Here is a 27,768-nt window from a genome sequence, read left to right as displayed (position 1 = left end):
TTTGGTGCAAGAGCAGCAAGCAAGTTGTTCAGGGGAAAAATCACAACAAGCACGCATTTATTCATTGTACGAAACATGGGGCAATTTTGTTACTACACGCTATCCAGCGAGCTAGGTATTATCATGGCGGTGACTCTGCGGGCGCTTGTGATGGCCTGAAAAGTTTTGGCAACCACATTCCCCAGTCGGTAGTGGGCACGAGACAGTTATACCAGCTACTGAAACCGATGCCCCTTTGGCAGCCCTTTAGCAACTCGCCATTCTTCGGATTCCGCCTGGATTGCTTTGCCGAAACCTTCCCTCCAGCCGCCGACAGTGTCGCCCTTGTGCCCCAGGCCTCCCCATTCCCACTCAACCCAGGACTCGGCCCGAGAGCCCTCTGCTGCGTGAAGCAAACCCATGGCAATGTCGACCTGGTCCGGCAAATCATCCACCGCGTAAAAGACGCTCGCGGAGCAGCGCGAGCAGTAGTAGCGCTGGACGTCCGGCGAGCTTTCGTAGAAGGCGAGGGTGCCGAAGCGAGCGTCCGCGGCCGCCCGGACGGCCTCCTTGAGACGGAGCGTGCTGGCAGGGAAGTCGCCATGGCCCCGATGACATCCGGCGAAGCGGAGCTGTGCGACCCTGGCAAACGTCCAGTGCATCATGGGCGCGCCGACCATGAACCTGCAGCTGTCGCACGCGTCGTAGGCGGCGACGGGCTTCAGTGTGGCGGGATTCACCCACCCGGGCAGTCGGCCCTGCGCCTTGAGCGCCGCGAACCCGTCGTCGCCGCGCAGCAGCGTGAAGTCGACGCCTTTGCAGAGGCATCGGATGCGCACGCTGTCGTGCGAGGAGCAGTCCTCGACCGCTTGCTGATGAGACGCTTGCGATGGCCAGTCACGATCGAGCAGCCCATCCGCCTCACCGTGACCTTTGCGCCAGCGAGGGACCGGCTGCGAAGCCCCGATCAGCTTCTGCATGAAGACGGAAGCGCCGCCATCCAACGTGTCCCCCACCCAGAGGTGCTGCGCAATCCGCAGCATGTCGACGTTCAAGTTCGGCAGTAAGCCCGCCGCCACGTAAAAGACATCGGAAGCCACGCCTTGGCGTATCTGCTGCGCAAACACTGGCGTCCCACACGTCCCGCAGAACAACAAGAACGAGTTCCTGGCGTACGCGTATCGCTGAAGAGAGGAGCTCAGGATGGCCTCTGATGAGCCTGGCCACTCGACAGCGCAGGTGTACATGGCACCCGTGAGGTGACGGCATTCATTGCAGTGGCAGCAGACGGCGGTCAGTGGCAGCTCGGCAGCGGGGAGTGACACCGAAAAGGCGTGTGAGCTGCACAGACAATGCACGCCTATTTCAACGTCATTGGAGTCTGTCATTGTGAATAAGGAGTGTCTAGGAGTTGCCGGAAGGTTGAGATGCTGTCCCGTCTCTTATACACGCTAGCTTCGCTGCAGCTGAACGACAACGCGGGGTTCACGCCAAGCTTCGGCCCGGTGAGCTTGTTCCACCGTGAATGTGTTGCTAGTGTGTGGGAGCTGAAATTAACATGTCGATCAAGCCAGGCTCTATCTGGCATGATCACACAGCGAGCTAAGCAGAGGTCACAGGTCTCCATGTAAGCAGTGCAGGTTGTCTGAAAGACGGCCAATGTGCAAGTCCAGCGTATGTATCGTGTATATGTACGTCGAAGAATAGTCAAAACATCTCGCGCCCGCCCATCCAGCAGCTCAACGCGTTGGTCCCTCACTTGCTCCATTCACCTCCGATCCAGCGGTTGAAGAAGTCCAGGGCCGCCTCGGGCTGGTCCTCCGGAACCATATGCCCCGCGCCGTAGATGCGCATGAAGCTCAGGTTCCCGGCGCGCGTCACCTTGCCGTACTCCTTGCCGCAACTGCCCGCGCCACCGCCGCCGGCGAGCCTCAGCGGCTGCTCCTGGGCGCTGTTGAAGGCGGCCTTGCCGGGCCACTCGAGCGCCTTGGTCCACGCCTGGTTGCCGAGCCAGTTGCAGATGTAGTCGGTGTCGCCGGCGTAGACGAGCACGGGCACCTGGGCGAGCACGTCGGGCACGGCCTGCACCGGACCGGGCTTCATCCAGTCGCCGGTCTTGAGGAAGGCGTTGTAGACCTGTTCAAAGTTGCACATGCCCCATTTGCGCTCGACGCCGATGGCCTTCATGGTCTGCGGGTCGTTGAGGAACCGGTTAAGCTCGGGCGGCTCCGGGTCCGACTGCTGCTTGCGGATGTCGTAGTAGCTGAGCCCGGTCTGGGCGTAGATCCCGGACATGCGGTTGCACACATCCGTGGCCCACTGGCAGCTCTGGACGTCCTCGGTCTTGTAGCACTGGCCGATCCAGGCCAGGCACTGCGGCAGCACCTGGTCCATCTGCTGGCACATCTGCTGCGGCATCACCGCCTGGTAGCCGCCCTCGCCGCAGGCCGTCGGGCGGTAGTACTCGTACTGCGTGAGCGGGTCGGTCAGGCCGTTGCCGATGAGCACCGACTTGAGGTTGACGCGGCCCTGGTGGGACAGGATCTCCTTGGCGGCGAGCGGGATGTAGTGCCCCGCGTAGGACTCGCCGGCGATGTGAAAGTCCTGCTTGGCGTACTGCGGGTACTGCTGGAAGAAGAAGGCCAGCAGCGAGTAGAGGTCGCGGGCGCTGGCCGCGCTGGTGCCCTCGTTGCGCCCGCTGTACGAGAAGCCGGCGTTGACGGGCTGGTCCACGAAGATGACGGAGGCGTTGTTGTTCCACGCGTAGGCGTTGTGCTCGGGCTTGCCGGTCGAGCGGCTGATCCGGGACGGGCCGAGCTCGGTGAAGAGGCCCAGCATGGAGGAGCAGCCGGGTCCGCCGTTGAGCCAGAGGACGACGGGGTCGTTGGCGGGATCGTTGCGGGACTCGAAGAACCCTGTGGTGATGTTAGTTGGCCTGGGCGGGATGGGAGAGAGTGAAGGGGAAGGAGAAAGAGAGGGCGGGCAGCCACGTACAGAAGAACAGGTGCTTGTCCTGCTCATTGTCGTCAATATAACCGCTCAGCTGCTTGACCGTGTCGACGCCGAGTGCGGAGGGGTCCACGATCCGCGAGCGCATCGAGTAGTCGGCGAGGTAGGCGTCGGTATGGACCGTCTCGCCGTCTCGCCGGCTCAGGATGTCCGAGCCGTGGAGGATGTGATCCCACTCATTGTCCGGGACGCGATTGATGCTGCCGGCAGCATTGGCCGAGGCCGCCAAGAGGCCCGTGAAGAGGGCAGACACGGAGAGCTTCATCATGCCAGAACCAGCCAGAAACGAGACAAAGGGTAGAGTTAGTTGGTACTTGGGGGCTAGATGGAACGAAACGTGTCTCGAGGATGGGAAGCGGGACTGGCCATCTTTTATCCTCTTGTCAAGACGGGGTTCCTACTCGCATGGACAATGCTCTCATCGGCCGACTTGCCCAGCTTGCCCGTATACTGGCCCCGTTCCGAAGGTCCCTTTGTGAGATTGCCGGTCCGAAAGTCCCTTTGCGAGATTGCGTCCGGCGCAGCGGCGGATCGTACCGGGCCCTCGTCCGGGATCATCTAATAATAGGCCACAGAAAGAAGAGAAGCCTGAAGCCGGATTAGGAAGTCAAATCCAGACAAGGACCACCATGAGAGTAGCACTTCGGTGGGCAGTCTGGAGCAACTCCACGTTGAAGGAATAGCCCAAAGAGGCAAGTTGATAATGCATCATGGGGCGAAGCTAGCTAGCATAGAGGCCTCAAATTGGGGACTGACTGGCTTCGCTATGCGGTCTTGAGTTGCGAGAGTTGCGATGACGTTATCAACAGTTAGTCCATCCCGCGAAATCGCCAACATCTCACTATGCGTTTGGTAAGACTTTTTGCCACATGACGCTTTCCATCTTGATTCCTGGCTGGTGGTGAGGTAGTATTGAGACTAACCCAATCTCAGCAGCTCGTCAACGTGAGGTTGCATCTATCCCACGGGACATAACGACATGGGTGCCAGCCTCAATCGTCAACCTTAAATTTACCATCAGACGCAGGCAGCCGAGTCATTCTGCAATAAATTAGCTACTGCTACCTTTTGAATTGGAGAGCAAGTTACCTAAACCACCATGAGGCGAAAGAGCCTTGTTAGTAACGCGGTCCTCACTCGTACAGCCCCCCTCCAGATTAACATCATGGTATAGCAACCGAGTCCTGACGATGAAACGCAAATCCAAGTGGCGCCGCCCCCTCCTCAGAGATCAAGGCCCGGCTTGAATTGTCAAATGCATAACCGCGATAAAACAAACCCAAGCTTATGACAAGATAGACTTTACGCGCCCCGGCTAAACCAATGCGGAAGCCTATTGCAATGCGCAAGACGGTCGGTCCTTTTGCCTAAGATGTGCTTTCGCACTTGCCTCTTTCAGAGCAACAGGGCCTATTGATAGCGAGTAATCAATAGCGCCTTGATGAGCCCCAGGTTATGCAGCTGGCGCGCATGGCACCTTGGATGGACGCTTGAATCATGCATGGGGGGTCATACGAGGAGCAGTCGACAAAGCAAGCAGCCCAACTTGGCCAGTCACAGGTAGAGAACCTGACAGCTGCGCAATACCCGCTATTAATATAAAAGTCATCAACACTATATAAATTGTACTAAATTATGCTAATTGAGGACAAGAAAAAAGTAACGTTGTCATGGACTAAATTTGTGGACGGCCGATGCCAAGACGTGAAACCCGCACCAACACGTTTCAAAAGACAAAAGTCAACCGTCGCTATCCGCTCCGAATTTCCGTACCTACCAAAAAAAAAAAAGCACTGATCCGTGGTGACGGCGGTGCAAAAGTTCTTCCCGTACGGCAGCGATGGCAGATCTTCCAACCAAGCCCGCCGCCTCGCCGACGACACCCGGCCCGTATCCGTACGCGGCGGTGAGCTCGATGACGCGCCGCCGAGATCCGCCGGGCCGGGGGAGCGCCCGACCGCCGCCGCCGCCGCCGCCCTGCTAACGATGAGTCCGAGGCTTGGCGACCGCGGCCCCCCCTTCCCCAGGAGACGAAACCTGCCATCGCAGGGTCCGTTTTGCCGCGCGATGTCGGTCGGCGCAAATGGCCGTGCCGCCGAGCGACCAGTCCCGATGCCCGCCGGAGACCAAGGCATTTTTGTGACGGTTTTTGGCCGTTGAGCGTGTCAAGGTTCGGGCGCTCTCCATGACGACCGCACCCCCTTGTGGATGGGATGATGGCACCCAGGCCCAGCTCTCCCGCTCCCCCCCTCCCCTTTCGTCGTGACGCTGCCCACGCCCACAGCAAAATGGTCATCAGCCTCGCATGTGTGTAGCCAGAATAGACACACCCCCCTACGGCTCTCACAATAGTCAGGCATCACGGACACCGCCACCGTGGGCAATGCCAGATGACTGGCGAGGACTCGGCATGCTCCGATCGGCCGGGCGCGTGACGGTCTTTCGGACGACGACTTGCGACGACACGTCGTCATAACTCGACTTGCGAGTTCTCGGACTTGAAATGTCCTGGGTTGTGGCCTCCCAGGCGGCGGCCTGAAACCTCGACGCGCCTGCCACGCCACTTTCGGAGACAAGGCGTCGTGAAAATGGGCTCGGTTGCGCGGCGACGGTGCTCATTAGCCATGAGGAAGTCTCAAGAATCATGGTAGCAAGGTCTCCTTGGTTGCTGGTGACGACAATGACCCGGCGCCAGAGTCACCCGTCGTCTCTTAGCAGTCAGGACAGGCTTGAAGGTCTCAAATCGGGATCACGGCCTTAATCACCTGTGCATGAAGGCTCGTTTGATCAACAGCCCTGCTGCTGTCTCTGCCGCGAATGAACTTGCGTTGACGGCAGGTCTCTGTGTTCTTGTGTGTTTAGATGCCATGATGACTTTTGGCGGTCTCCTCACCTATTAGATGCGGCTGGAGGTGATCCATTACAGTCCCATCCGCTGAATCACTTCCAACCCCATCTAATACGCGAAGGGGACTTCTAGAAATTACCATGGCACCTAGACACGAGAGAACGTAGGGACCTCCCGTCGAAGCAGTGTCGAGAATTGGAGCGAGAGTCCTCAGAGCCCAGCGAACGCAAGCACGACCACGGCTCCGCTCACCGAGTCACCCAGGTGAACCGTGGAGTTTGGACTGGTGCAGCTGCGCATGGTCGTGTCATGGAAGACGCTCATGTGTGGCTACAGGATGGGAAGTGAAGAACCACTGTCGAGCTTCCTTGGCCAACTCAAAAGACAACTCTCTGTAGAAGACTGCGGCGTTTTCCAACCCAGGTTGCAAAATGATAGAACCGCACTACTCTTTATTACAAACGGCTGGCGGCGCTGAGCAGGGCCGCACGCACTTTCTACCAATGTTTTGTTAGTTACGGACCTCACCTTGGGGCAGTGTCGTGCTTACATGAAGCAAATCAAGAGGCCGCCCAAGAAAGGTCCCCGGTAAAGCCAACTCAACAAAAGAGGCTCATACGCAGCTGGATCCTACGACCGTGGAGTTGCTCCCCGGCGTATCCGCTCCGGTGCGAGGGACGACGAAGAGACTCCCCTTCTCTCTGTGAGGGCTTTCGGAGTCACGGAGTCGAACACGTGGCAGGAACACCACCATCGATTGCCGCGTTGATTTTTCGTTCCTCGTCTGCCAGCCCAGGATACCTTGCATCCAGTCGCAGCGAAACGAACCCCATAAGCTGCGGCGGTGCAGTGACGTGCAATGTGGCAACGAGCCGCGTCTGCAGTACGACGGCAGCGACAGAAGAAAAACCCGGCCTGGGAATAACTCATGGTTGCAGCACGCACGACAGCGGGACGACACGAGAAGGAGGGGGCCGCATAGTGAGACTTGGCAGCTTGACAGGCAGCCATCCCGCAAGTCCTGTGTACTTGCGGGCGTCGCGGATACCACATGGCATCACCCGACTTGGTATTTTGCCTTTTGTATGTGTGCGTGGGTGCGTGCGTGGGTGCGTGTAGTGTGTGTGGGATTTTGTCTCTGTACTTGGCCAGCAATGTGGATGATGTCCATCAGGCCACATGATGAGGCAGCATCTGCGAGACTAGAAGGCGTCAAGGTGCATCAAGATGTACAGATGTACATCGCGGCAAACTATGGGCGGCCTCCACCCTGCCTTGTTCGGGTTCCCCGTGCTACCGGATTACAATAGAGACGATAGAGACCAAGGGGAAGGTTTGGTGGGTGCAGCGGGCGGCGACGTCGACGGGTGGTGGGAAGCTATGACTGGACGAGATCACATTGTCGTTTTCGAGGTAGCATCGCCAAAGTAGTGACGACGGTTAGACAAGCACGAAGGCTGCACGACAAACCACCACGACAACCACCAAGTGCGAGTAGTTTGTGGGCTTGCCCGGGCAGCGATGGCGAGATGCGATGTGACGCTGCAGAGGGAGACGGGCCGGGCAGGCGGTTTTCCCGTACTGGACCTTGTGCACTGCATTCTGCATTCTGCATTCTGCATGTTTGACTGAAGCACCAGAGAGAGCCGAAAAGCCACGGCCGTCGAGGTCGCTGTCGACCGGTGAGTTGCCCTTACCCTTGAGGGCCAGGCCAAAGATCATCAGGATACCCCCCAGCTTGTGCTTGTACCGTCCGGACATGGCTTGATTCTCAAGCAAAAGCTTGAGAGACGGCTCGGTAAGCTCGGTACTGTCTGTACTCTGCAACAAGGGTGCTCCATTCACGGTTAGCACCACAGATCCCCCCAACGCCGAGAGCACCGGCGCCGTCCGTCGCGATCCAATCAGAGGCGCCCAACGACTCACAGCGAGTGCTCACAAGCCGGCTGGCCCTAGCAAGTAACTAGAGAAGATGGTGTGCATGCCTATTCATGTGGTTGATTCCGCGCCACCAACAGGAATCAAATCTCGGACAAGGAAGTCGACCGAGAAGGATGATGTGCGTGAAAAGGGGGCGGGGGGTTCCCTTGCTGCGCGACATGTTGCGTTGCTTTTTTCCCCCTCGAATTACAACCCTGGTCTGTGATCTTTGACGATAAGAAGGAAGGGAAGGGCCTTGGGGCCCTAGGGAAAAACGCCACTCGGCTGAGACACTGCGACGCATCAACCACATGCACATGCATGTGCAGAAGCCGCTGCGCGTGGTTACGGATACAGCACTCGTTCCTCAGTTGCTGTTGCTGGTTGGCGATCTTTGCATCGTCTAGAGTAAGTTAGTCGCAGATATTTTCTTCTTTCTCGTAGTCGTGTCTCGGAGGCTCGCGGAAACAGCCAAAAAGACATAAGAGAACATGTAGATGTATATCTACCAGATCAAGTACATGCGCAGAGTCTGTTGTTAGCAGCATGTTACGTTGCTCGCGCTACAAGCTGATAGCGAGTCTGGCTAGGAACCTGAGTCAATCAATAGCTCACCTCAAAGTACGGTGCTGCCCGAGACTATACGGACAAGTGTCGTGTTCTTCCGTCACCCAGCGACACGGTGACGACGATTAACGACCTCAGCCGGCTTGCCGCCTCCACGTCCAAGCACTACCGTTCGTCTCTTTGGCTCCGCCTGGCGCATGGTCCTTGTCCACGCCGTTGCCGTTGCCTCCCGGTGCTGTGAGTGATTGATCATCTGGCCTTTTTTTGGTAGAGGCGCAGCACTAGTTAGTTAGCGAGCCTCGATGTGCACCAAGTATGTACATTGCTCGAACAACACGTACATGATGGTACACGCCAAAAGCCATGGTGGCGGCGGACGCCATGGAGCCGTTGATTTCCAAGTCCATACCTCAGCCAAGTCCAAGTACATCCGTACCGTGGGACGTGGATACTTGTTGGCTCGAACACTGCTCTGGTTGGAAAACTGGGTCAAATCTGCAAGTTGAAGAAGAAAAGCCATTCGCACAACATTGTCAGGATAACAGCGGGCGCCCCATGCCGAGCAAACCAACTGTTGCTTGCCCCCCCTGGCTGGTACCTGCATGACGACAAGGTAACTATGGAGGGATGTTGGGGCTTGCGATAGGTAGATAACAAGAGGGCTGGTCTAGTCGTGCTGCCAAGGCAGGAAACAATGCGATTCGAAACGCACTCCTTTTCCGATGGATATCGACTGAGTTATACGGACTTGCTTTTACACTTCTTCCTCTTTTCGCCGTAGCCCGACCTGTGCTGTTTAGCCTTCTGTGAGACTCTGGAATCCAGACACACTTTGGTTTCCTTACCCTCTGTGCCACGACACCCGTCTTCTCAAATGATTGCAAAGTCCCGCCTCCTTGCAGGTTGGCCACGGGCTCAAGACGGCCGTTGCCACGGGTTCCCGCATCCTTGGCAAACACGATGCATGTGCTTATTCCTGTCGCTGGCTCTTGGCCTGCGTCAGCTTCAAGTGACGCATAAATTGGTCAACGGAACTATTACTGGTAGTACCACGCAAGGCTTTGCGCCATCCGCATGCTGGAACGGGCTTACCAAGTCGTACTTGAAAAAGTGACGCATCATATTCCAGCCAAAGATTCCTTGTCAACTTGGGTTCCATCCTCCCATCCATCCCGCGCGGCCCGTTGTGAGCTAGTGTGTCCTGGTCTCCGTCGAGTAGTCAACTTTAGCAGAAGGAGCAAGGCAACCCCCCCTGCCGCTTTTCCATTATTATGATTAGGAGCTGCACTTTATGGCGCGCGCCTGCGTCGTTGTCGTCGTCTTGCTCGCATCTCCTGGGGGGACATGACAAACTTCATTGACAAGGACGCGGCGCGTCAACTTGCCCAGAGTAACAAACTTCTCAGCATGTGAAAAAGCAACCAAATTCACGACGCTCACCCGATGGATAGCCCGGAGATAACATATCGCGATTCACTTCGTGGCCATTTTGTACAAATTTCAAGATCCGACAAGTCTCAGCTTGGGATGGAGGCGGATCGGCACTTCTCCTCGACGCAGGTTGTACGAGTTGGTAGTTAGACCAAAGCCATCAGCTCGCACGACTGAAGCAGGCGAGTGCCTTGGCATGTACTCCGGAAATCTGTATTCTGACAGTGATCAAGTATCCTCAAGTACGGGAAGAGGAGCTGGGGTGGTTAGTGACATGAGCGGGCCGTTTCATGTGGGTGATGAACCCATTGAGAGCAGACCCAGCAACAGGGAGGAAGCTGCTGACCGGGGCCTGCGCAGGCGAGACTCGACAAGCTCCGCAGCCTTGTGGCCGCGACCTGTCGATACTTCCAAGTACCTCTGATGCCGATCAGGAGCTCAGCTCCGGTCAGCTTTGTCGAGGCGAGACCATCCGCTGGTAAGCGAGGCCTTCCTTGCCTTGCCTGGTCCGTAGAGATTGCTGATAGGAAAGGGCCAGGGCTGGCTTTCCTTTGACAAGATTTATACTTTACTTGATGCGCCATGTGTATGCATCGGCTTAGGCTCAAAGGTAAAACAAGGAGGTAAAAGGGTGACGTAGCCACTGACAGAAACTGAAAGCATCTACACTCAACCTAATAAGTTAACAACAAAAAGCATATGTTACAAGGCAAAGAGAACGAGAAAAAGCCGCACTTGATGCAAGTCATTGGCAAGACACGATTGTGCGCATACCGTGTGGTCCGCGTTGACGAGTTATTGCAGTGGCGTCGGGCGTGTCTCGTTCCTTGGGCGCGCCGTAATAGACATTGTAGCGGGCGGCGCCTAGAGCAGTCTCGAGTGCTTCGGAGTCTTCAGAAGATTTGGACCAGAGCAGCGTTAGCATCAGGAATGCAAATGCCAGAGGCCTCGACTGGTAGCTGCGTTGTAACTTGACTTGTATAACCCGGTCCATCGAGAGCGCGGAATTCTTACAAAATTGTCCATCTCGGCAAGAGACGAGGGACTTGGCATTGCCATGCAGCTTGTCAAGCATGGGAGCCCAATACTCGAGTAACCCCTGTTGTATACGTATAGCTCGCTGGAGATGCGCCATGTTTTGCTCACCAACCATTGTGTCGATTTTCTGACAGGTCACGTCCAGATGCGCCGCACTTTTGCCGTTGAGAGCCCAAAAGTAGAAGAAGTATGAGAGAGACCACTACGGGCGACAGAGATCTTTGTACCATCTGGCCCCACGCTGGCACATGTGAAAAGACTATTTTGTGTTGCACGAGATGTACTTCTTCGTCTCGTCGTGGCGGCCGGGAGGCGGAATAAGCGGCCTTTCCTCGGGATCGTGACAGAGGGTGGGGAGGAGATCAGGATGGAGCACTCGGCAGTGACAATTCTTACAAACCAGTGACATGCGGGCGCCAGAATGAGGTTGTCGTTCTAGTTATTGGCAGTACTCACACTTGCTTCGATGTCACAGCTGGGGAGCGATTCGGCGCGCTCCGGTAAGAGGTCCGCTGTACATAACTACCCGTAGGCAATGGCCTTGGGAAACGGGGACCTGGTGCCCCCACGAACCAGTAGTTCAGAGCAGAGGATGGCGGGTGGGCGCATCATCAGAACCCCAGCACCACCACCAGTAGCCTTCCATACCGACCTCTGAACGGTTTGTGTGGCACACGATGGCTCGGTGGCACGAGCTCGGGCCAGTGTTGCCCATTATTAGCCTCCCTGCCACCAGCTCCAAGATGCATGCTGGGAATGTAAGGCTACGTCAGAGGCACATTGTGCATCGCCGAGCCGCGCTGCCGCACGTGTACGGTGTGTCGCAGAGACTCTTCCCATGAACCTCTTTACCAACGACAAGACTCGAATAATAGCATCTTAACTCTGAGACTGAAAAGGCGGAGGTGTTGCATCTGGGGGAAAAGAATTGGGTGCCCAACGTGGTCTGTTCTGTGACAGCGCATGGGCGGCGGACCAATAGCGTGATGGTACGTGGGTTACGTGGGTGCGGTCAACTTTTTGCTCCCCTCTCACGCTGATTCGGGGCCCTCAATCTCACGATGCCGATTCTAGACGGCGGGACTGCCCGGGCATATACGGACACCAGCCTCTTTCTGGCCAGTCTCCCCGCCAGTCTGTGTGCGGCAATGCATCCTAGCCGCCGAGAAAGGCCCAGAGCTAGGAGCAGGCCGAACGAAGAGAGAAGAGAGGCCGTAAGCCAACGAGATCGGACGCAGGATATGTGCATTTGCATATGGCAGTCGACCGGTTGTGAACTAGTATCACGAGGGTCGACGAGCGAATGTGAACGAGCGCTGTCGTAGATGCTTGCCTGCAAGGGCAGCGAAGGACTGGTGGGCTTGGTGAGCCAATAAATAACCTCCCTTTCAACCGCTAAATTATTGTTGTGCTTGTTTTATTGGCAAGAAATAGGATGTCGGCTTCGAGTGAATTCTCGACAGGTGGTGTCTCAGCTGGCCTCTGGTAGGAATTTGGCGTTGATGGTGCGGCCACGCGCTGCAGTGCAACGATAAGGCGGGGAGGCTTTTTCTCTGACAGATAATAATGTTGATTAGAATCGTGTCAGGCTAATCTGACGTATTTCATGTACACGGAGTAACTAGGTAGTTAGGGTTCCCTTCCTGTTGGGCGCCAACAACTCCCTACCTGCAGGGTGCACCACTTGGGTGCAGGCGAACGGCACCATTGCCGAGTGGTGGTGCGGGATAAAGGAGAACAGAAGCGACGAGTGGCGGGATGTGATATGATGGTATGATGGTAGGATGCATTACTGATTGCATGTATGTGCCGTTTGCAAGTCTTGTTGGAAGTCCGGACGTTGCTCCGTGGCTGCGTTGGCTGACGCCTTTGGGCTCCAATAAGACTGAGCTGAATATTAGATTGGGTTTAATCGAGGTGGCGTCATGGTTATCTGAGTGGCGAGGGAGAGTTTGAAGATGGCTTCGAGAAAAATAGTAAATAGGCCATGGTGATGGTTGAGGAGGCTCAAGGTTCGAGGTGGGCAAGGCGAAGCGCCGCATGTGGTGTAGTTAGGGGTGACGGAGAGGTACTTGCATGAGCGACAGATTTAGCAGCATCTGCTAAGTACTCATCAGTGTGCAGAATGTCGGGCAATTGCTATCGTCGAGTCTTTCCCCCATCCAATGGAGGAACGTGTTGCGCGACCATCGTTTGGCACTGTACAAGGTAGCAGCAAGTGACAATTCTGGGTTCCTGGTACGGAGCTCCCTGCGTGGACGCACGGGCTCTCGCCGGCTTGCTGCAGGCAGGGTTGGTGCAGACGACCAGGGTTGGTGGGCGATAAGACCCGCACATCCTGGTCAAGAAAGGTACCTCAATAGCAGCGCAAAGAAACCGAATCCTGTACCTACCAGTACACAACATTTAGTTATCGCAGCAGCAAATGCTACCACCAGTAGAAGAAGAGCGACGCGCCCCTGCAAGTAGCTCTTGTTGCAGTGGTGTCGTAGGGCCCCACTTGGATCCATAGCGATACCACTCCGTGGGGATCCATTGGTGGCGTTGGTTGACGGTTGTGAGTGGCCAGTGGCTGGTGGCTTGTCCACCGGAGGTACCCTCCATAGTACTTCCAAGTACTTGTTCAAAGTATTGATGCTCAACACGGCGATAGCCATGATGGCCGACCAACGCAGTCTTGGCGTGCAGCCTGGGAGGTACCCAACTTTTTTCGCCAAAGAGGCGTTGTCTTGTACGGAATAGTGACGACGGACTCGGCACCGTGCTGCTTACGATAGGTAGCACTGTACGTCACTACTATTTGTTTCCTCTTTTTAGTCCGGATTCCTTATCTACAACGCCTGTCACACTGTCTGGCACTGTAGAACTTGACAAGTCTCGTCCGCCACAGCACCACCGCCACCAACTATGGCTTGCACATTTGCTACTTGAGAAATGTCGAAACGGACATCTCCCGGGAAGAGAGAAAAGCAGAAGACGGAGGTTTATCTTGAGATTTGTTGAGCTAATCATGTAACAACGAACAGCAATAACTTGGCCAGTTACATACATCAGGTACCTACCTGTTTACTTTGGCTACCAACTTGCTGCAACAATCTATCCACTAACTCCCTACAACATCCACTGTGCTGCATCGCCAAGTCCTCCATTCAGCGCTATTCGACGCTAATCCCAGCATGCCCCAGCCTGCACATCGCTTGCTTTTTACCACTAATATCAGGTACCCAAAGTACCGTACCTTCCACCAGCCATATTAGGCCTGCACAGCGGCCTTCCTCCATCCTTGACAAAACTCCCAGTCAAACCCACCAAAAACATCCCGCCTTTTCCGCCTTCTTCTCCCCTCCCAACTTTTTCCTGCTCCTCCAGCGGCCCTTCACCACCTACCTCCATTCACCACGACAATCCCGCTGTCCCCGACCATCTGCGATTACGAATACCTCTATTGTCGACTTACGCTACCGATTCTTCTATCATGTCCCCCTAAAGTCCTCGTCTTCGGACGTTGACGACTTCTGGTTGCTTTCCGCCCCGCCCCTCGCCCGGCCACAAGATCAACCAGAATGTCGACTCGAGCCTCTCTCGCGACGATTCCCAACCCGTCATGATGGAACAGCCAAAAAACTCCAACGAGCCGCCTTTGTGGCCTCACGATAGGCCATCCGCTGGCTCTCTCGTTCAGTCCGCCTCGATGCCCTTACGCACCGCCTGCAGCACCCCCGTTTCTTCCCCAGGCCTCTTCAGTCCGACCCCCTCCCGCCACGCCCTCCACGCCTCGTCCATGTCCGAGAGCAACACTCCGGCACCGCCTCCTGGCGGTCCTTTCCTGCATCCTCTGCAGACGCACAAAGTCAGAGAGTAAGTCGTTGTATTTTCCCCCTTCATCACCACCCGGCTCGTCGGCTTTGCCGCCCTGCAGCTCTACTACTCCCGTTCTCCGATGCCGACGCCGCTGCGCGTCACCGCCGTGCTCGCAACTTAACAAACCCGCGGTCACACACCATGCGGTGTAGCCCTCGTACGCCCTAGCTAACCATTTTTTCTCTCTTTGCAGAACCCACAAGGCTCTCATCGACAATGACGACGTCACTGGTCGTAAGGTGATTAATCAGTATGAAGTCATTGAAGAAATTGGCCGTGGCATGCACGGCAAGGTTAAACTTGCCCGCAATCTCGAGACTGGCGACAATGTCGCCATCAAAATCATTCCCCGATTTTCCAAAAAGCGCCGACTCGGAAAAGTCACCGCCATGTCCCCCGAGGACAAGACCAAGAAGGAAATCGCCATCCTCAAAAAGATCCGGCACCCTAACGTCGTCGCTCTACTTGAAATCATCGACGACCCCGAGCTCAAAAAGATCTACATGGTTCTCGAGCATGTTGAGCTTGGCGAGGTAGTTTGGCGCAAAAAGGGCCTCCCCCATGTCTGCCTGTATGAACGCCGCCGAGCCGAGCGTGAGATGCGTGGCGAGGCGCCCTCCCAGCAGGAGATCCAATACGACGAGATGCTTGAGCGCCGCCAGGCCATAAAGGAGATGAAGCGCGCCCGCATGGCCCAGAACCACAGCGGCCCTGCAAACTTCTGGAGTGTCGAACATGGCGCCGCCGACGAGTCGAGCAGTGTCTCCTGGTCACGTATCTCTTCCAAGGAGGAGTTTGACTTGTCCTCGAGCCATCCCTCTCGCTCTACCTCTCCGACATCGTTCCAATACCAATCGCGCAGACCGTCTGCCGCCTCCTTCTCTGTCGCTGGTCCGACCGAGCTGAGCGAGGAAGTGTACTGGGATGACAACATAGTAACACCGGGGCCTCTCACAGCCGACATTGACCCTGTTGCTGCCATCGACGGCTTGGACGAAGATGGCTCTCGCTTTCGCCGTCGCTCTCCCAGCATGGCTGACTCCATCATCTCTCATATGTCTTCCATAGACTACAACCCTCACGTTCACGATCCCTTTGCCGACGACTACTCATACGTTCCCTGCTTCACCTTCGACCAGGCTCGCTCCGCATTCCAAGACACTGTTCTCGGCTTGGAATACCTCCACTACCAAGGTGTAGTTCACCGAGACATTAAACCCGCCAACCTACTATGGAGCAAAAATCACCGTGTCAAGATCTCAGATTTTGGCGTCTCCTACTTTGGCCGGCCCATCCGTGACGGTGAGCCTGATGAGCCTGTATCCGAGTCCGAGGCCAAGGATTTCGACAACGATCTCGAGCTCGCCAAGACGGTCGGCACACCGGCCTTCTTCGCCCCCGAACTCTGCTACACCGATCTCGACAAGGAGCAACCCAAGGTCTCGGAGCAGATTGACGTGTGGTCCCTTGGTGTGACTCTCTACTGCCTCATCTTTGCGCGCATTCCCTTCCTCGCTGAGGATGAGTTCCAGATGTTCAGAAAGATTGCCACCGAGGATGTGTATATTCCCCGACGCCGGCTGGCACCTGTACACCCTTCTACCTCGCCCGCTGGGACCTCTCTCTACAAACGGCAAAACAGTCGCCCTTATCGGGATGATAACGATGTCGTCTACGAAGATGTAGACAACCTCCTATATGATTTGCTTCGCCAAATGCTAACAAAGAACCCCGAGAAGCGCATTCGCCTCAAAGACATCAAGCGACATCCATGGGTTGTGCAAAATCTCGCCAACCCCCGCGCTTGGGCCGAAGAGACGGACCCTGCCAGACCTCTTGGTGGTCGCAAGATCCAAGTCGACGAGAAGGACATGTCTGCGGCTGTCATTCCCCTTACTTTCCTCGAGCGCGCCAGGTCGGCTGTCAAAAAGGCTGTCGGCAAGGTCATTCATCCGCTCGGCGAGCGAAGCGACAGCAGAACCCGCCGGCGCGCAGACAGCTCTGCTGCCAGCTCGACCGGGGACAACTATTACAGGAGCATGCCCACCACTCCCCACTACAATGTTGACAGACGCTCTGTATTCATGCCTGACGACTACATTGGCGCCAGACACACTTCTCCTTCGGTCGACCACTCGGCCACCGTTGGTGCTCCGCAGTTAGAGGTTGGCCATGGCTCTCGCGTATCTGAGATGAATCGCTCTGGTTCTGGTCTCTCCGAGACATTCGCCCATGACCCGCAATCCACGATAGGCCGCAGTTGGCACCGTGCTACAGTATCTCAGAGCAAACTTGGCAACCAATTCTTGAGCTTGTCTCCCGTCCTTACTGAGCCTGCCAAAACCCATCAGCTCATCACTGAAGCCTCGACCTCTACCGCAGACAGCAGGCAAAAGATCGGCCTCTTCAACAGTGTGGACAAACGTGCCGCGGCACAGGTTGGTCTGAGCCGGCCAATTATCTCCGGCGGTAACCATGCTGGTGGGGGTCTCCTTGTCAAGCGGCCAATCGACCAGGATAAGACCAGCATCAGCGCGTATACCTCTCCTCTATCGTCGTCGCCTGTTGCTTTTCCCAGCTACCGCAACGCGCACCCAAAGTCGGACCCCGACTTCCAGGCACGCCGTAACGTGGGATTCATCGAACAAATCGACTCAACAGATGACCTAGCTTCTCAAGCCGACTCCACGAAAGCGCTGGCGTCCAGCCCCGAGTCCTCAATCGCCGCTCACCTGGACATGGCTGGCCGCAGAGTCGAGGGTCGAAGTGAAGTACAGTCAATTGTTAAACCCCGACCAATCTCTCTGCAGCAGGTCGGGTATGCCAGCCATGACACCGACAGCGGCCAAGTCACGGTCAAGTCTACAAGCACCGACTCGATGGAGGTGATTGCAACGCCGTTCACAAGCCCAAGTGAAACCTTCAGCCCGGTGGGGACCGGCCCGACCAGCAAAGGCACGTCAGAAAAGATTCTTGCTTTCCAGTCTGACCCATCTCTTCCTGCCTTGCTGAGCAACGCCAGCTCTGTTTCTGCGGACATGGAGGGCGAGCTTTTAGGCAAGCCGGGTGTAGTCCCCAGCCAGGCGCCTCTTCCCGGCTCTGGTGAGCTGTCGGGCCCCGAGGCTCTCGGTAAAATTAACGGTGGCTACACGCCGGAGCAGTCTGTATTCGACAATCCCCCTGCCATGGAGAGCGGACCTCTTGCGGTACAGCTTGACCAAAACACGCCGGTGCAGTTGGCAGCTGACGAGCAGCACCCGGCTGAATACCCAGACGACGACGACGGCAGTGATGACGGCTTTTGGCTGATGGCCAAGTCGAAGAGAAAGACGTTGAGCCCAGCGCCACGCCGACGTCCATTTGAGGCCAGACGCCGCGACACCAATCTCAGCAACATTAGCGTGGCCAGCGACGAGACGGCGAAGCGTGTCGTGCTGCACCCCGACGATACTGGGGTATAGACGGCCTATTATGAATACAGTTCGCTGTTTGCGAACAATGAATTAAACGAAGACACACGACATGGTCTAATGAGCACAACGCATACCTCTCCAACAATGATTGAACGCTCCACCGTTTTGACCGTGTCCAACACACATATTTTGTTTCTTTTTCTTCTCTCTTGTTTTCGAATCATGGTCCTACTAGATGGGAGATGATGACGAGTATGATAATTATCAGGGGAGGTTTGTTAGCCGGTTACGGGATACGATAGGGAGAATTGCTCATTTTCTTTGCATTGGGGGGAATATCTTGTTGCATTTTCAGTCTTGGGACCAGGCTTTCTTTTTTTTTGGATTTTTCTATTGCCTTGCGAGTTTTGTTGCTTTGTCGGCATGGCTTTCGACGTGTCGAATGTCTTTTACAACAAAGATTGGGAAATACCCCTCTGGGCGGTGTGGAGGTCTGCTTTGAAAGCCTTTTGCACGAGGATCATTTGGCTTTTTTTTGTCTTTGTTTTTATTATTATTATTATTATTATTGCATGGGCTTTGATGAAAGCATGCTCTCTGCGCGTCGCGCTGTACAATCAGAACTCGGCACCAAAGCATCTGTATAGACGGATCGTTATTATTGGGGAGGTTAATTTGATAACTAGGGCCTGCTGCCTCTGCGCGGCCTGTTTTCTTTCTCTGAGATTCGCCTCTCTTTGCTTGTGAGTTGTCTTGTATTATATGGTGAGCTATTGTAAAGTCCCAACCTTGCGTGCGCACCTGCACCTGTCATGTGTGTGCACATGTACTCGCGAGTTGCGTGACACGAGGTAGTAGAAATGGAGGGTATTAAAGCTGGACATATTTCCCGACGTGTAAGCCATCTTGGCTCACAGAAGATTTTGTTGTTCCCTTCCCTGAAGACACACACTCGTTTGCTCTTCACAGCATCCGGCCGGTCTCCCGCAGGGCCGCGTTCTTGTTCATGTCGTTCATCATCCACATGGCAATACTTAAAGAAACCGCCGCGAGCAGCAGCGAGAATGCGGTGCCTATGACGACCACCACGAGCGTGTTGTCCGCGTCCGACCCGCGCCGCGCCTCCACCACCTCGCGCACCACGCCCACCAGCATGTCCGCCATGCGATCCCGACCAAACGTCTCGCGCACGCGCGCGCGCCCCTCGCGCCCCATACGCGCCGCCTCGTCGCCTCGACGACCGTCTCGGTGGGCCCGCCAGCGTCGGCGGCGAGCACGGGCACCCGCGCGAGCATGGCCTCGAGCGGGACGATGCCGAAGTGCTCGTTGGCGGGCGTGTAGACGAGCAGCGCGGCGGCGCGGAGCAGGCGCGTCTTGAGGGTGCCGGGCACGGAGAGTAGGAAGAGCACGGGGGCGGTGGTGTCTGCGGGCTGGCGATCTGGTGAGGTCGTGGTGTTGATGGTGTCGTGGGCGAGGCCGCACTCGGCGGCGAGGGATTGTAGTTCTCGGTGGTACTCGACGTTTTCGGCGACGCGCAGGTCGTAGCCGCCGGCGAGGACGAGGCGCACGCCGCGGCGCTCGTCGGCGGGGACGGCGGCGAATGCGCGTATGGCGAGGCCAACGTCCTTTTTGCGCTCGAAGCGGTTGACGCTCAGGATGACGCGGTCGCCGCTGGGGAAGAGCGGGTCCTCGTCCTCCTGCTTGTCGTTGTCGTCGTCATCGCCGGTGTCGACGCAGGGGTAGATGACGCGCGCGGCGGTGTGCTCGAGCAGCTCGGGCCAGGTCAGCTGGACGACGGACTTGGTAAAGTGGGAGTTGAGGGCGACGGCGTCGGCGAAGCCCATGGACCACTCCTCGAGGCGGTCGAACGGGATGCGGTAGAGGCGCTTGAGGAGCGAGCCGCGGCGGCCCTGGACGAGCAGCAGGTCGGGGAAGTGGCAGTAGAAGAGTATGGGCGTCTTGGGGGAGACGAGGAGGCGCAGAAAGGGCAGCCCGGCGGACAGCTGGTCGACGATGAAGACGGAGGGTCGCAGGTCGTCGAGCTCGCCTGTGAGCCAGATGTGCAGCATGAGGTGGAGCTGGCGCAGGATGGCGCAGAGGATGGTGAAGCGGCCGAGGATGGAGTGGGGGACGAGCCAGGCGCCCTTGACGCGGACGTCGAGTGTGCCTAAGAATGTGTTAGTCCTGTATAATGTTGTTACTCGGAGGAAAGAGAGGGCGGCGCACCGTCGCGGCACTCGTCAAAACAGTGGCTCGGATCGCAGTGGTTGGTGTAGATGACCACCTTGGCGCCCTTTTCCTGCAGGCCGACGGCGGCGTCGACGACGAGCCGCTCGGCGCCGCCAATGCCCAGGTCCGGGTGGAAGAAGACGTGGTAGCCGGGGACGGCCTTCGGGGTCGTTGACTTGGGCGGCGGCGGATCGCGGAGGCGCTCAGCGGCGTCCTGGGCCTGGCGGCGGGCGTGGTCCTCGCGGAGGGCCTTGCGGGCAGCCTTTTCCATGGGTCCCATCCTGCGCGTGGGCTGGCTGGCCAAGGGACTGGCCGAGGTGGCGGCGGCGCGGGGTTGCTGCTCCTCCTCCTCCATTGTGTATTGTGTGGCTGTATGTGTATGTGTGTGTGTGTGTGTGTTGGTGTTTGTCGGTCGAGCGAGTGTTTGTCGTCGCAATCGTGAGAAGAGGTGATGGACGGGTGGCGCTGGAGCTTGCCAACGGCTTATGAGGATGAAACCATGTGTGGTCGATGGAGAGAAGGCGGTGCTGAGGTCGAGGGTGAGAATTGAGTACGGTGCGTACAGCTTGTCCCCTGCTTTTTTTTTTCTGGAGCTTGTTAGATTGCCTCAGCTACTTTGGGTACGGGGAAGTGGAAGTGGAAGTGGTGGAAGTCATCTGAACAAGCTGTCAATTCGAGGTGCAGTGGAGGTGGGGCACATCTCCAGAGCCTCAACCTGGCCCATGAAAAAGAAAAAGAGAAAGGAAAGATTTATAAAATAAACATCAAGTTAAATGCAAGCAAGGCAAAAAAAAAGGGGTTTAACGACTTTGCTTCGAATGAAAGACTGTGGGCCTCAGGTGCGGTCCAGGTCAATCATGGCGACCGCTCAGGTTCACTTTGTGAATCAACAGAAGGGTATTATTCCCGTTCGTCAAACAATTTAGCCACTGCTATTAACGGATACTAACGTGCATTCTTAAAACTAAAATGCACCGACAAAATACCCAATGCATTGATGTACCTACAGTAGCTAGAGACGATGTGGGTAGCTCCAGGACGGGTACTTTTAGCCAAGGGATCTGGTATAAGTTGTCGAATCCGCAGCTGTCTGCATAATTGTGTAGCATGAGATGTACATCTGCGGCTGCAGATTGTAAAAAATTGATGATGAATCTTGCATCTCATTCATTTATGAAAATCTACCATTCAGGTGGTGTGCACGTTGAACGATACATAATGGGCGTAGGGCGATGATGCCAAACACGGATTTGGCTTGTGATAGCTTATGTATGTACATACATAGGTAGGTAGGTAGCAGGCAGCGCAGCAGCTCTCTTTTTCAAACTCGCACTATTCCTGTCAGTTCCAACTTTATTCTTTTCAGTTGCCTATACAACTTGCATATAACCGCAATACACGCAACATCAACATACAATTTGATTACATCCCATCCCCATCCCATCTCGCATCGTCCCTCCTCCCTCGTCCCCTCACGCACCCCACTTCCCCGATCTACCTCGGTCCGACCCCGAAACGGATGCCATCATCAAACACCGACCACCACCAGCCTCACTCAGTCTACTACTTTTCCTTGTCTTCACCTCCTCCTTCTATTTCAACCACGACCTCTCCCTCCTTCTCTTCCTTCTCCCATCCATCTTCATCCGTCGCAAAAATGTCCTCCTCCGCGCCGCTCTTCACCATCCCCATCGGCCCCTGCGGCAAGCACCCCGGCGGCACCATCACCTGCACCCAGCCCCAGCCGCTCGTCTACCTGCTCACCTGGTCCTCGCCGCCCGACAACCGCCTGACCACGCCCTTCTGCCGCGCCCTCCTCGCCGCCCTCGACGTCCTCGAGTTCGGCGACCACCCGCCCGGCGTCGTCGTCACCACCTCCGCCATCGCCAAGAACTACTCCAACGGCTTCGACCTCGAGCACACCCTCGCCGACAAGGATGTTTTCTTTCCCTTCTTCTACAGCCTCTGGGTGCGATTCCTGACGTACGTTCAAAGAGAGAGAGAGAGAGAGAGTGTGTGTGTGTGTGTGTGTGAGAGAGAGAGATGGTATGCTAAAAAAAAAACAACCGGTAGATACCCCATGCCCACCGTAGCGCTCATGAACGGCCACGGCTACGCCGCCGGCCTCATGCTCGCCATGGCCCACGACTACCGCCTCGCCCCGACGCCCCGCGGCTTCTTCTGCCTCCCCGAGCTCACCTACGGCCTGCCGCTGACGCCCGCCATGGCCGCGCTCTTCCGGCACAAGCTCTCCGCGCCCGCGCTGCGCACCCTCGCCCTCGAGGCCGCCCAGCTCTCCGGCGCGCAGATCGTGGACCTCGGCGTCGCCGACGCCCTCGCCGCCACGCAGGACGACGCCTGGGCGTTCATCGAGGCGCGGAAGCTGACAGAAAAGGCCAAGTCGGGCGTGTATGGCACCATCAAGGCGGAGCTGCACAAGGACCTGATCGGGCAGCTGCGCGGCGAGGGGCTGGTGGCGGAGGAGAGGCGCTTCAAGGAGGAGGGCGACAGGGTCGCGGAGAGGGTCGAGTTCGGCAAGGTCTGGTACGAGCAGTGGAAGGCCGGCAAGGCGAAGCTATAGGTCGCCAAGAAAGGAGGAGAATCAAGACAAAACTATATATTGTACTATACAAATGCCACGACTTGTGGGATAGTCACGACTTGTGGGAAAGTCACGGCTCGTGGGATAGAATAGAGTTTAATTTGGATATTGGGAATCATGTCTATATATGAAATCGGCAACCGAGTACTCTTGTGTCTTGTCACCGCTCTCCTCGCATCAACCTCCAAAGTGTCCGTATCATCCAAGCCAGGTATAAAAAACGCCAAAAAGGTACATGCTCTATGCTGGTGGGTATAAAGTACGCAAAAAGAGAAATTGTGAAGAGCAGAATAAAATCAACACGCAAATCACATGTCAGGAAAAAGCGCCATCCTGTTGCAACATGTACGCCGCCATGCAGACAAAAAACAAACGCCAGAAATGGAACATGTGACTTCCGCATGAAGCAAGCAGCATACTCACTCCATCGGTCGAGGCTCTTCCATCGTCAGCGACGCCCCCGAGTTCACACTACCAGCCTCGTCGCCCGCAACCCTGCTACGCGCGCTCCCTCCCTGACTTCCCGTGCGCTGGGCAATGAGATCGCGCTCGGCCTGTATGGCCTTGGCGCGCCTTTCCTCGACGTCGTCGCGGCGGACGACACGCCGCAGCGCCTCGCTCGCCTGCAGCAGGCCGTCGATGCTGGTTGCGTGCTCCGTCATGTGATGGTTGATGTACGTGTAGACGCCTGCAGCCGTGTCGCGCCGCAGCAGGTTGCGCTCGTTGAGCTTGAGCAGTGCCAGCGCAACCTGGAACAGGAACGTGCTACCGTCCTGCGTGCACAGTACCACGTCCCATGTCCGGAACAGCGCCTCCGCGCTCAAGCAGTCGGTGAAGACGGACAGGAACCATTGAAACGTAAGCGCCTCCAGCTCAATCGAGAGGGCGTCCAGGTGAGCAGAGAGCTTCGGCAGCACCGTCGCCACGTACTGTCGAAGCACTTGCTGGTCTGCCCGCGAGGCAATGAGCGAGTGGTCGTAGTAGCCGTGCGGGAGGATGTTCTCGACAATCGAAGCCAAGATCCAAAACGCGTCTTCGGCGGATGGCGTGATGAGCAGAAGGTTGGCCGTAATCAGGTTCATCCCCTGGCAGTAGCCCACGTCCTTGTTTCGTCGAGAATACGCCAGCAGCACCTCGGAGAGCTTCGACACGCCAGGGCCTTCGCGGAAGAAGATGTTATCCGTCAGTGTACGGTGGATGTCCATCTGGATCTGGCTGACAACAGTCGGGTCATCCAGCTCACCGCTCTGCGCAACAATGTCATCATAGTAGCCGGGCACTCTCAGTGCCGTGGCGCCAGAGCATTCAGACCACACCTTGGCGCGGTACGCGACCGGGATACCGCCGAGAACAAGCGTCTTGAATTCGTTCCACTTGGCTCGCCCAACCTTGCCCTTGATGCCGAGCCCAGCGATACCAATCACCTCACCATCGGCGACGCGAGTCTCGGGGAGAATCATGGTAGGTCGCTCATAACGGGCCTCGGCGACTGCGTTTGCGGCGGCAATGGCGGCCTCGCCCTCACGTTTGCGCTCAGCACGAACTTTGCGCAAAAAATCGTTCCATCGCACCGTCTTCTCGCGCTGCAGCGAGTCGTGAACCTCACTAAGCTGTTGCAATAATAGCTTCACAGGCTCGTTGTCGTCTTGCACAGCAACAGAGGCGGCGGATTCAGGCTCAGAAGACGGTGTCGTTTCATTGTCGACAGCAGTGGTAGTTGTGCTGGCGGGAGGTACCAGGCCAGCACCGGTAGGCCTGATTGCTTGCGGCCGTGTCGGCTCGTTGGCCTGCTGCTCCGACTCTCGGCTCATCTCTGCGGCTTCGAGGACTTCCAGCGCGGAGGCGCTAATGCTCGGTGTGTGGCTGAGCAGCTCTGTAGGAAACGTGGCAATGCTCAGGTAATCCTGCCATCGCTTTGGCTTCCCTTCTTCCTGCGACTTGTCTTCCATACTGCCGGGTGTGCCGGGTCGGCCGTCACTCTCGCTCCACTTGGGGCTCGGAAGGTCATCAAGCAGATTGGGCGAGATGCTTGACCGGCCATTGAGGAGCATTTCCGCGCGGCTGCCTTTGCGAACTCGTTGGGACGTCTGCTGAGCCTCACGCTGTCGCTTCTTCCGGCGCTGATCGTAGATGAAGCCAAATCGGTCCGTCAAGTGCGAGCTGTTCCCGGAATAGTTGTACATCTGTGTTAGAGTCGGAGGCTGCGACTCTGGCGGCAGAATAGCATCCATTTCCACGGGACCGTAGCTTTCCTGGCGAGCAGCAGCTGATTTCGGTGGGCTACCGGCCATACCGCCCCAGAGTTCCTGTGCTTGCGCCCGAGAGCTGGAGGGCTGGGACGTCGGGCCTGGCGTCGCGCGCCTCATAGCCATGAGCGCTTTCGGTCCAGTCACGGAGGCAGATCTCCCTGATGGTGCTCCCTTGCGGCTGGCCGCCGAGGCTCCACGCGCCGAGGCGGTGCCCGTGGTACTGACAGCGCGTCCCCTAGATTCCGTCTGCGTGCCACCAGCCACCAGCTTGAGGGCAAGACTGGCCAGAGAGGCTGGCACTTTACGGCTTTCGCTGGCGCCCGAGTATATGCTAGATGCTCTGCTAGAAGATCGGACAGAACGGGCGTCGGGAGGATCGAAGAGATCGTCTTGGATGGCGGGCCGCCTTTCAAGGCTCGAATGTGACCGTAGAGCGGCGGCAGCGTCGCCGTTGACGCTGCTGCCGCGACTCGACCTTTTTGCTGTGCCTGAGCCCCAGATCATGTCTTTCAACCCACGAAGAGTGCTCTTGCCCGCAGCGCCAGTGGCGGGGGACACGGTCGCCGATCCGAGTCGCACGGTCGAGTTTGACAAATCAGTCTCGCCATACACATTCTCCGACACCGTGTCTTGCATGGCGTCGCTCATCAGGTCTGTCAAGCCACCATCGTGACTAGAGCCGTTTCCGCACAAGCCGTTTGTCCGCATCTCGGCCTCGACGACGCGCAGCCTGGCCTCGAGCTCCATGGTAGAGAGACCGCACTCGCGAATGATGCGTCGCAGTGCTCGTTCTCGTTCGTCGGCGCGGCGGCGGAGGCTGGCCATCTGGGTATCGCGCTGGGCCAGGTCTTGGGCGAGCTGCCTGACGAGGGAGACGGCGCCTTGACGGGCGACGAGACGTTCGATGTGGCCGTCGGGAGCCTGGTGGAGGGCGCCGGGGACGGAGCGGGTGAGGACGCCATCTTCGAAGAGGGCCCCACGGAAGGGTGAGGAGGTGGCAGCGACGGGGTTGGAGGCCTCGGTGTCGATTAAGCTGTCGACGATGGAGGGCCGGGCGGGGAGGGTGGCACGAAATCGGCGGTTCTCTGACTCTTGCGTGGCCGTCTTTAGGCGCTCGTCGGCGTCGTCATTGCTGGGTATGCCGGCGGCAGAGCCTTCTGGAGCGCCAAAACTAGGGAAGCTGGTGAGAGACTTGTCGCTGGCGGCGATGCTGGAGGAAGAGCGGCTGCTGGTGCTGGCCTGGGAATGGAGACGGCGCGTCCTGCCAGAGCGCAGGGTGCTGCGGTGAGAGCGGGCGGACGAGCAGCTGTGCTGGGAGAGGGAACGCTCAAGGCCGAGGGGAGGCAGCGGAGGCTGTTGGTGGTCCGTCGTGATGGCGGCCATCGGGGTCCACGAGAGGGACGAGGTGGGGAGCTCTGGTTGTGCGTGTGTGTGCGTGTGTGCGTGTGTGCGTGTTTATATGAGTGTTGATGATTGCATCTGAGTTTATGGTTTGAAATTTGTCGTTGCAGGTAGTATGTATGAGGAGAGAGTTGTTGTTTTGGTTGGAGGAGTTGGAGGAGTTGGTGGGCCAAGGGTTGGACCTCGAGCTTGGTGGCCTGGAGGAAAGAAGCAGGGCAGAAGAAACTGGAGACCAGAGATTTGGAGAGGCCAAGAAAGCCAGCTGCAAGCCGCCCGCCAGCTGCCAGCCAACCAGAAGCAGCCAGAAGTCTGTGACGCAACAAATTGGTAATATGGGGCCCGATAGACGCTGTACCTGCCTACCTGGGAACACGTTATAGCAAATGCAGGTACTGACGGTTGCTGAAATTCAGGGCTGAAAAGAAAAAAGAAAAAAGAAAAAAAAAAAAGGAAAGGGAAACTTGATCAAGGCGCACCATCAAGAACCAAAGAAAAAGGAGAGAGGAAAAAGAGAAAAAGTCTAGTCTACGAAATTCGAAAGTCACCTCTTGGAGAAAGGGAGCCTGTAATGCGATACGTACTTCAACTTGGCGCAGCAAGCCGTGCCTGGAACCAACTGACTCTCAGTGGGGGCTGGTCGTGTTTACAGGGGTCTGCCAGGCTGGCAGCTTTGTCCTGATCTTCACGTCCGCAGCGATTATTCATGCATACACAGGCGAGAAAGGAGATGAAAAATGTTTCAAAAATGAGCGATTAAAATATGCATCCCTTCGTTGTCCGTGCTGGCGATGACCCGCCAAAGACTCGTCTGTCCTCGATGCCGGAACCACTCAGGAGAAGCCCTACAGGCTACTGCCGCTGGAAAGAAGCCCACCACGGCTTCACGGTTTCACGGCCTGGCCCGTACCATTGACGCAGGACCGTTGATCATGCACCCTGACTTGTATACATGACACGGCACGAGCCAACTATCCCTATTCGCTTTTGTAAACAATTCTTCTTCCCTTTTCCTCTTACTTTTTCATGGTTCGATTTACTGCCACCCCGACTCGTGTCATCTCTCACACAGAGCACATAGCCAACTCATCTCGCCACATGCCAAGCCAACTCCTGGGAGGGAGGGCGAAAGAGGTGAATTTTACTGCCATTAAGAAAAAAGAAAAGAGAACAACTAGCTATGTATTCCATCTTTTCTCTCCCTCGCAATTAACAAGTCTCGTT

At 56.7% G+C, this 27,768-nt stretch overlaps 7 protein-coding genes across 7 annotated transcripts; 2 read left to right on the top strand and 5 right to left on the bottom strand.

Annotated features, from left to right (window-relative positions):
* Positions 1–215: 215 nt before the first annotated feature.
* On the bottom strand, positions 216–1,367 carry ISF_03131 (Mss4-like protein; the record flags this gene model as incomplete). Its single annotated transcript, XM_018846737.1, has 1 exon — positions 216–1,367. One exon carries the CDS (start codon positions 1,365–1,367, stop codon positions 216–218), a length of 1,152 nt encoding a protein of 383 aa, XP_018706465.1.
* Positions 1,368–1,734: 367 nt separating this feature from the next.
* On the bottom strand, positions 1,735–3,546 carry ISF_03130 (carboxypeptidase Y; the record flags this gene model as incomplete). The annotated part of the gene is made up of 3 exons (XM_018846736.1): positions 1,735–2,894; positions 2,974–3,309; positions 3,390–3,546. The coding sequence occupies 3 exons, from the start codon at positions 3,544–3,546 to the stop codon at positions 1,735–1,737; spliced, it is 1,653 nt and encodes a 550-aa protein (XP_018706464.1).
* A 1,794-nt stretch (positions 3,547–5,340) lies between these two features.
* On the bottom strand, positions 5,341–5,607 carry ISF_03129 (hypothetical protein; the record flags this gene model as incomplete). Its single annotated transcript, XM_018846735.1, has 1 exon — positions 5,341–5,607. The coding sequence occupies one exon, from the start codon at positions 5,605–5,607 to the stop codon at positions 5,341–5,343; it is 267 nt and encodes an 88-aa protein (XP_018706463.1).
* Positions 5,608–14,483: 8,876 nt separating this feature from the next.
* ISF_03128 (Calcium/calmodulin-dependent/calcium-dependent protein kinase) lies at positions 14,484–18,114 on the top strand (the record flags this gene model as incomplete). The annotated part of the gene is made up of 2 exons (XM_018846734.1): positions 14,484–14,650; positions 14,847–18,114. 2 exons carry the CDS (start codon positions 14,484–14,486, stop codon positions 18,112–18,114), a joined length of 3,435 nt encoding a protein of 1,144 aa, XP_018706462.1.
* Positions 18,115–19,139: 1,025 nt separating this feature from the next.
* ISF_03127 (mannosyltransferase) lies at positions 19,140–20,650 on the bottom strand (the record flags this gene model as incomplete). The annotated part of the gene is made up of 2 exons (XM_018846733.1): positions 19,140–20,233; positions 20,293–20,650. The coding sequence occupies 2 exons, from the start codon at positions 20,648–20,650 to the stop codon at positions 19,140–19,142; spliced, it is 1,452 nt and encodes a 483-aa protein (XP_018706461.1).
* Positions 20,651–21,952: 1,302 nt separating this feature from the next.
* Positions 21,953–22,876, top strand: ISF_03126 (enoyl-CoA hydratase/isomerase; the record flags this gene model as incomplete). The annotated part of the gene is made up of 2 exons (XM_018846732.1): positions 21,953–22,278; positions 22,369–22,876. The coding sequence occupies 2 exons, from the start codon at positions 21,953–21,955 to the stop codon at positions 22,874–22,876; spliced, it is 834 nt and encodes a 277-aa protein (XP_018706460.1).
* A 440-nt stretch (positions 22,877–23,316) lies between these two features.
* Positions 23,317–26,529, bottom strand: ISF_03125 (Rab-GAP/TBC domain protein; the record flags this gene model as incomplete). Its single annotated transcript, XM_018846731.1, has 1 exon — positions 23,317–26,529. The coding sequence occupies one exon, from the start codon at positions 26,527–26,529 to the stop codon at positions 23,317–23,319; it is 3,213 nt and encodes a 1,070-aa protein (XP_018706459.1).
* Between the last annotated feature and the right edge of the window lie 1,239 nt (positions 26,530–27,768).

The sequence above is a fragment of the Cordyceps fumosorosea genome (assembly GCF_001636725.1).
Source record: "Cordyceps fumosorosea ARSEF 2679 chromosome Unknown scaffold_5, whole genome shotgun sequence".
NCBI lineage: Eukaryota > Fungi > Ascomycota > Sordariomycetes > Hypocreales > Cordycipitaceae > Cordyceps > Cordyceps fumosorosea.
Note: the sequence above shows the minus strand (reverse complement) of the source record. Positions and strands in the feature narration are given on the sequence as shown.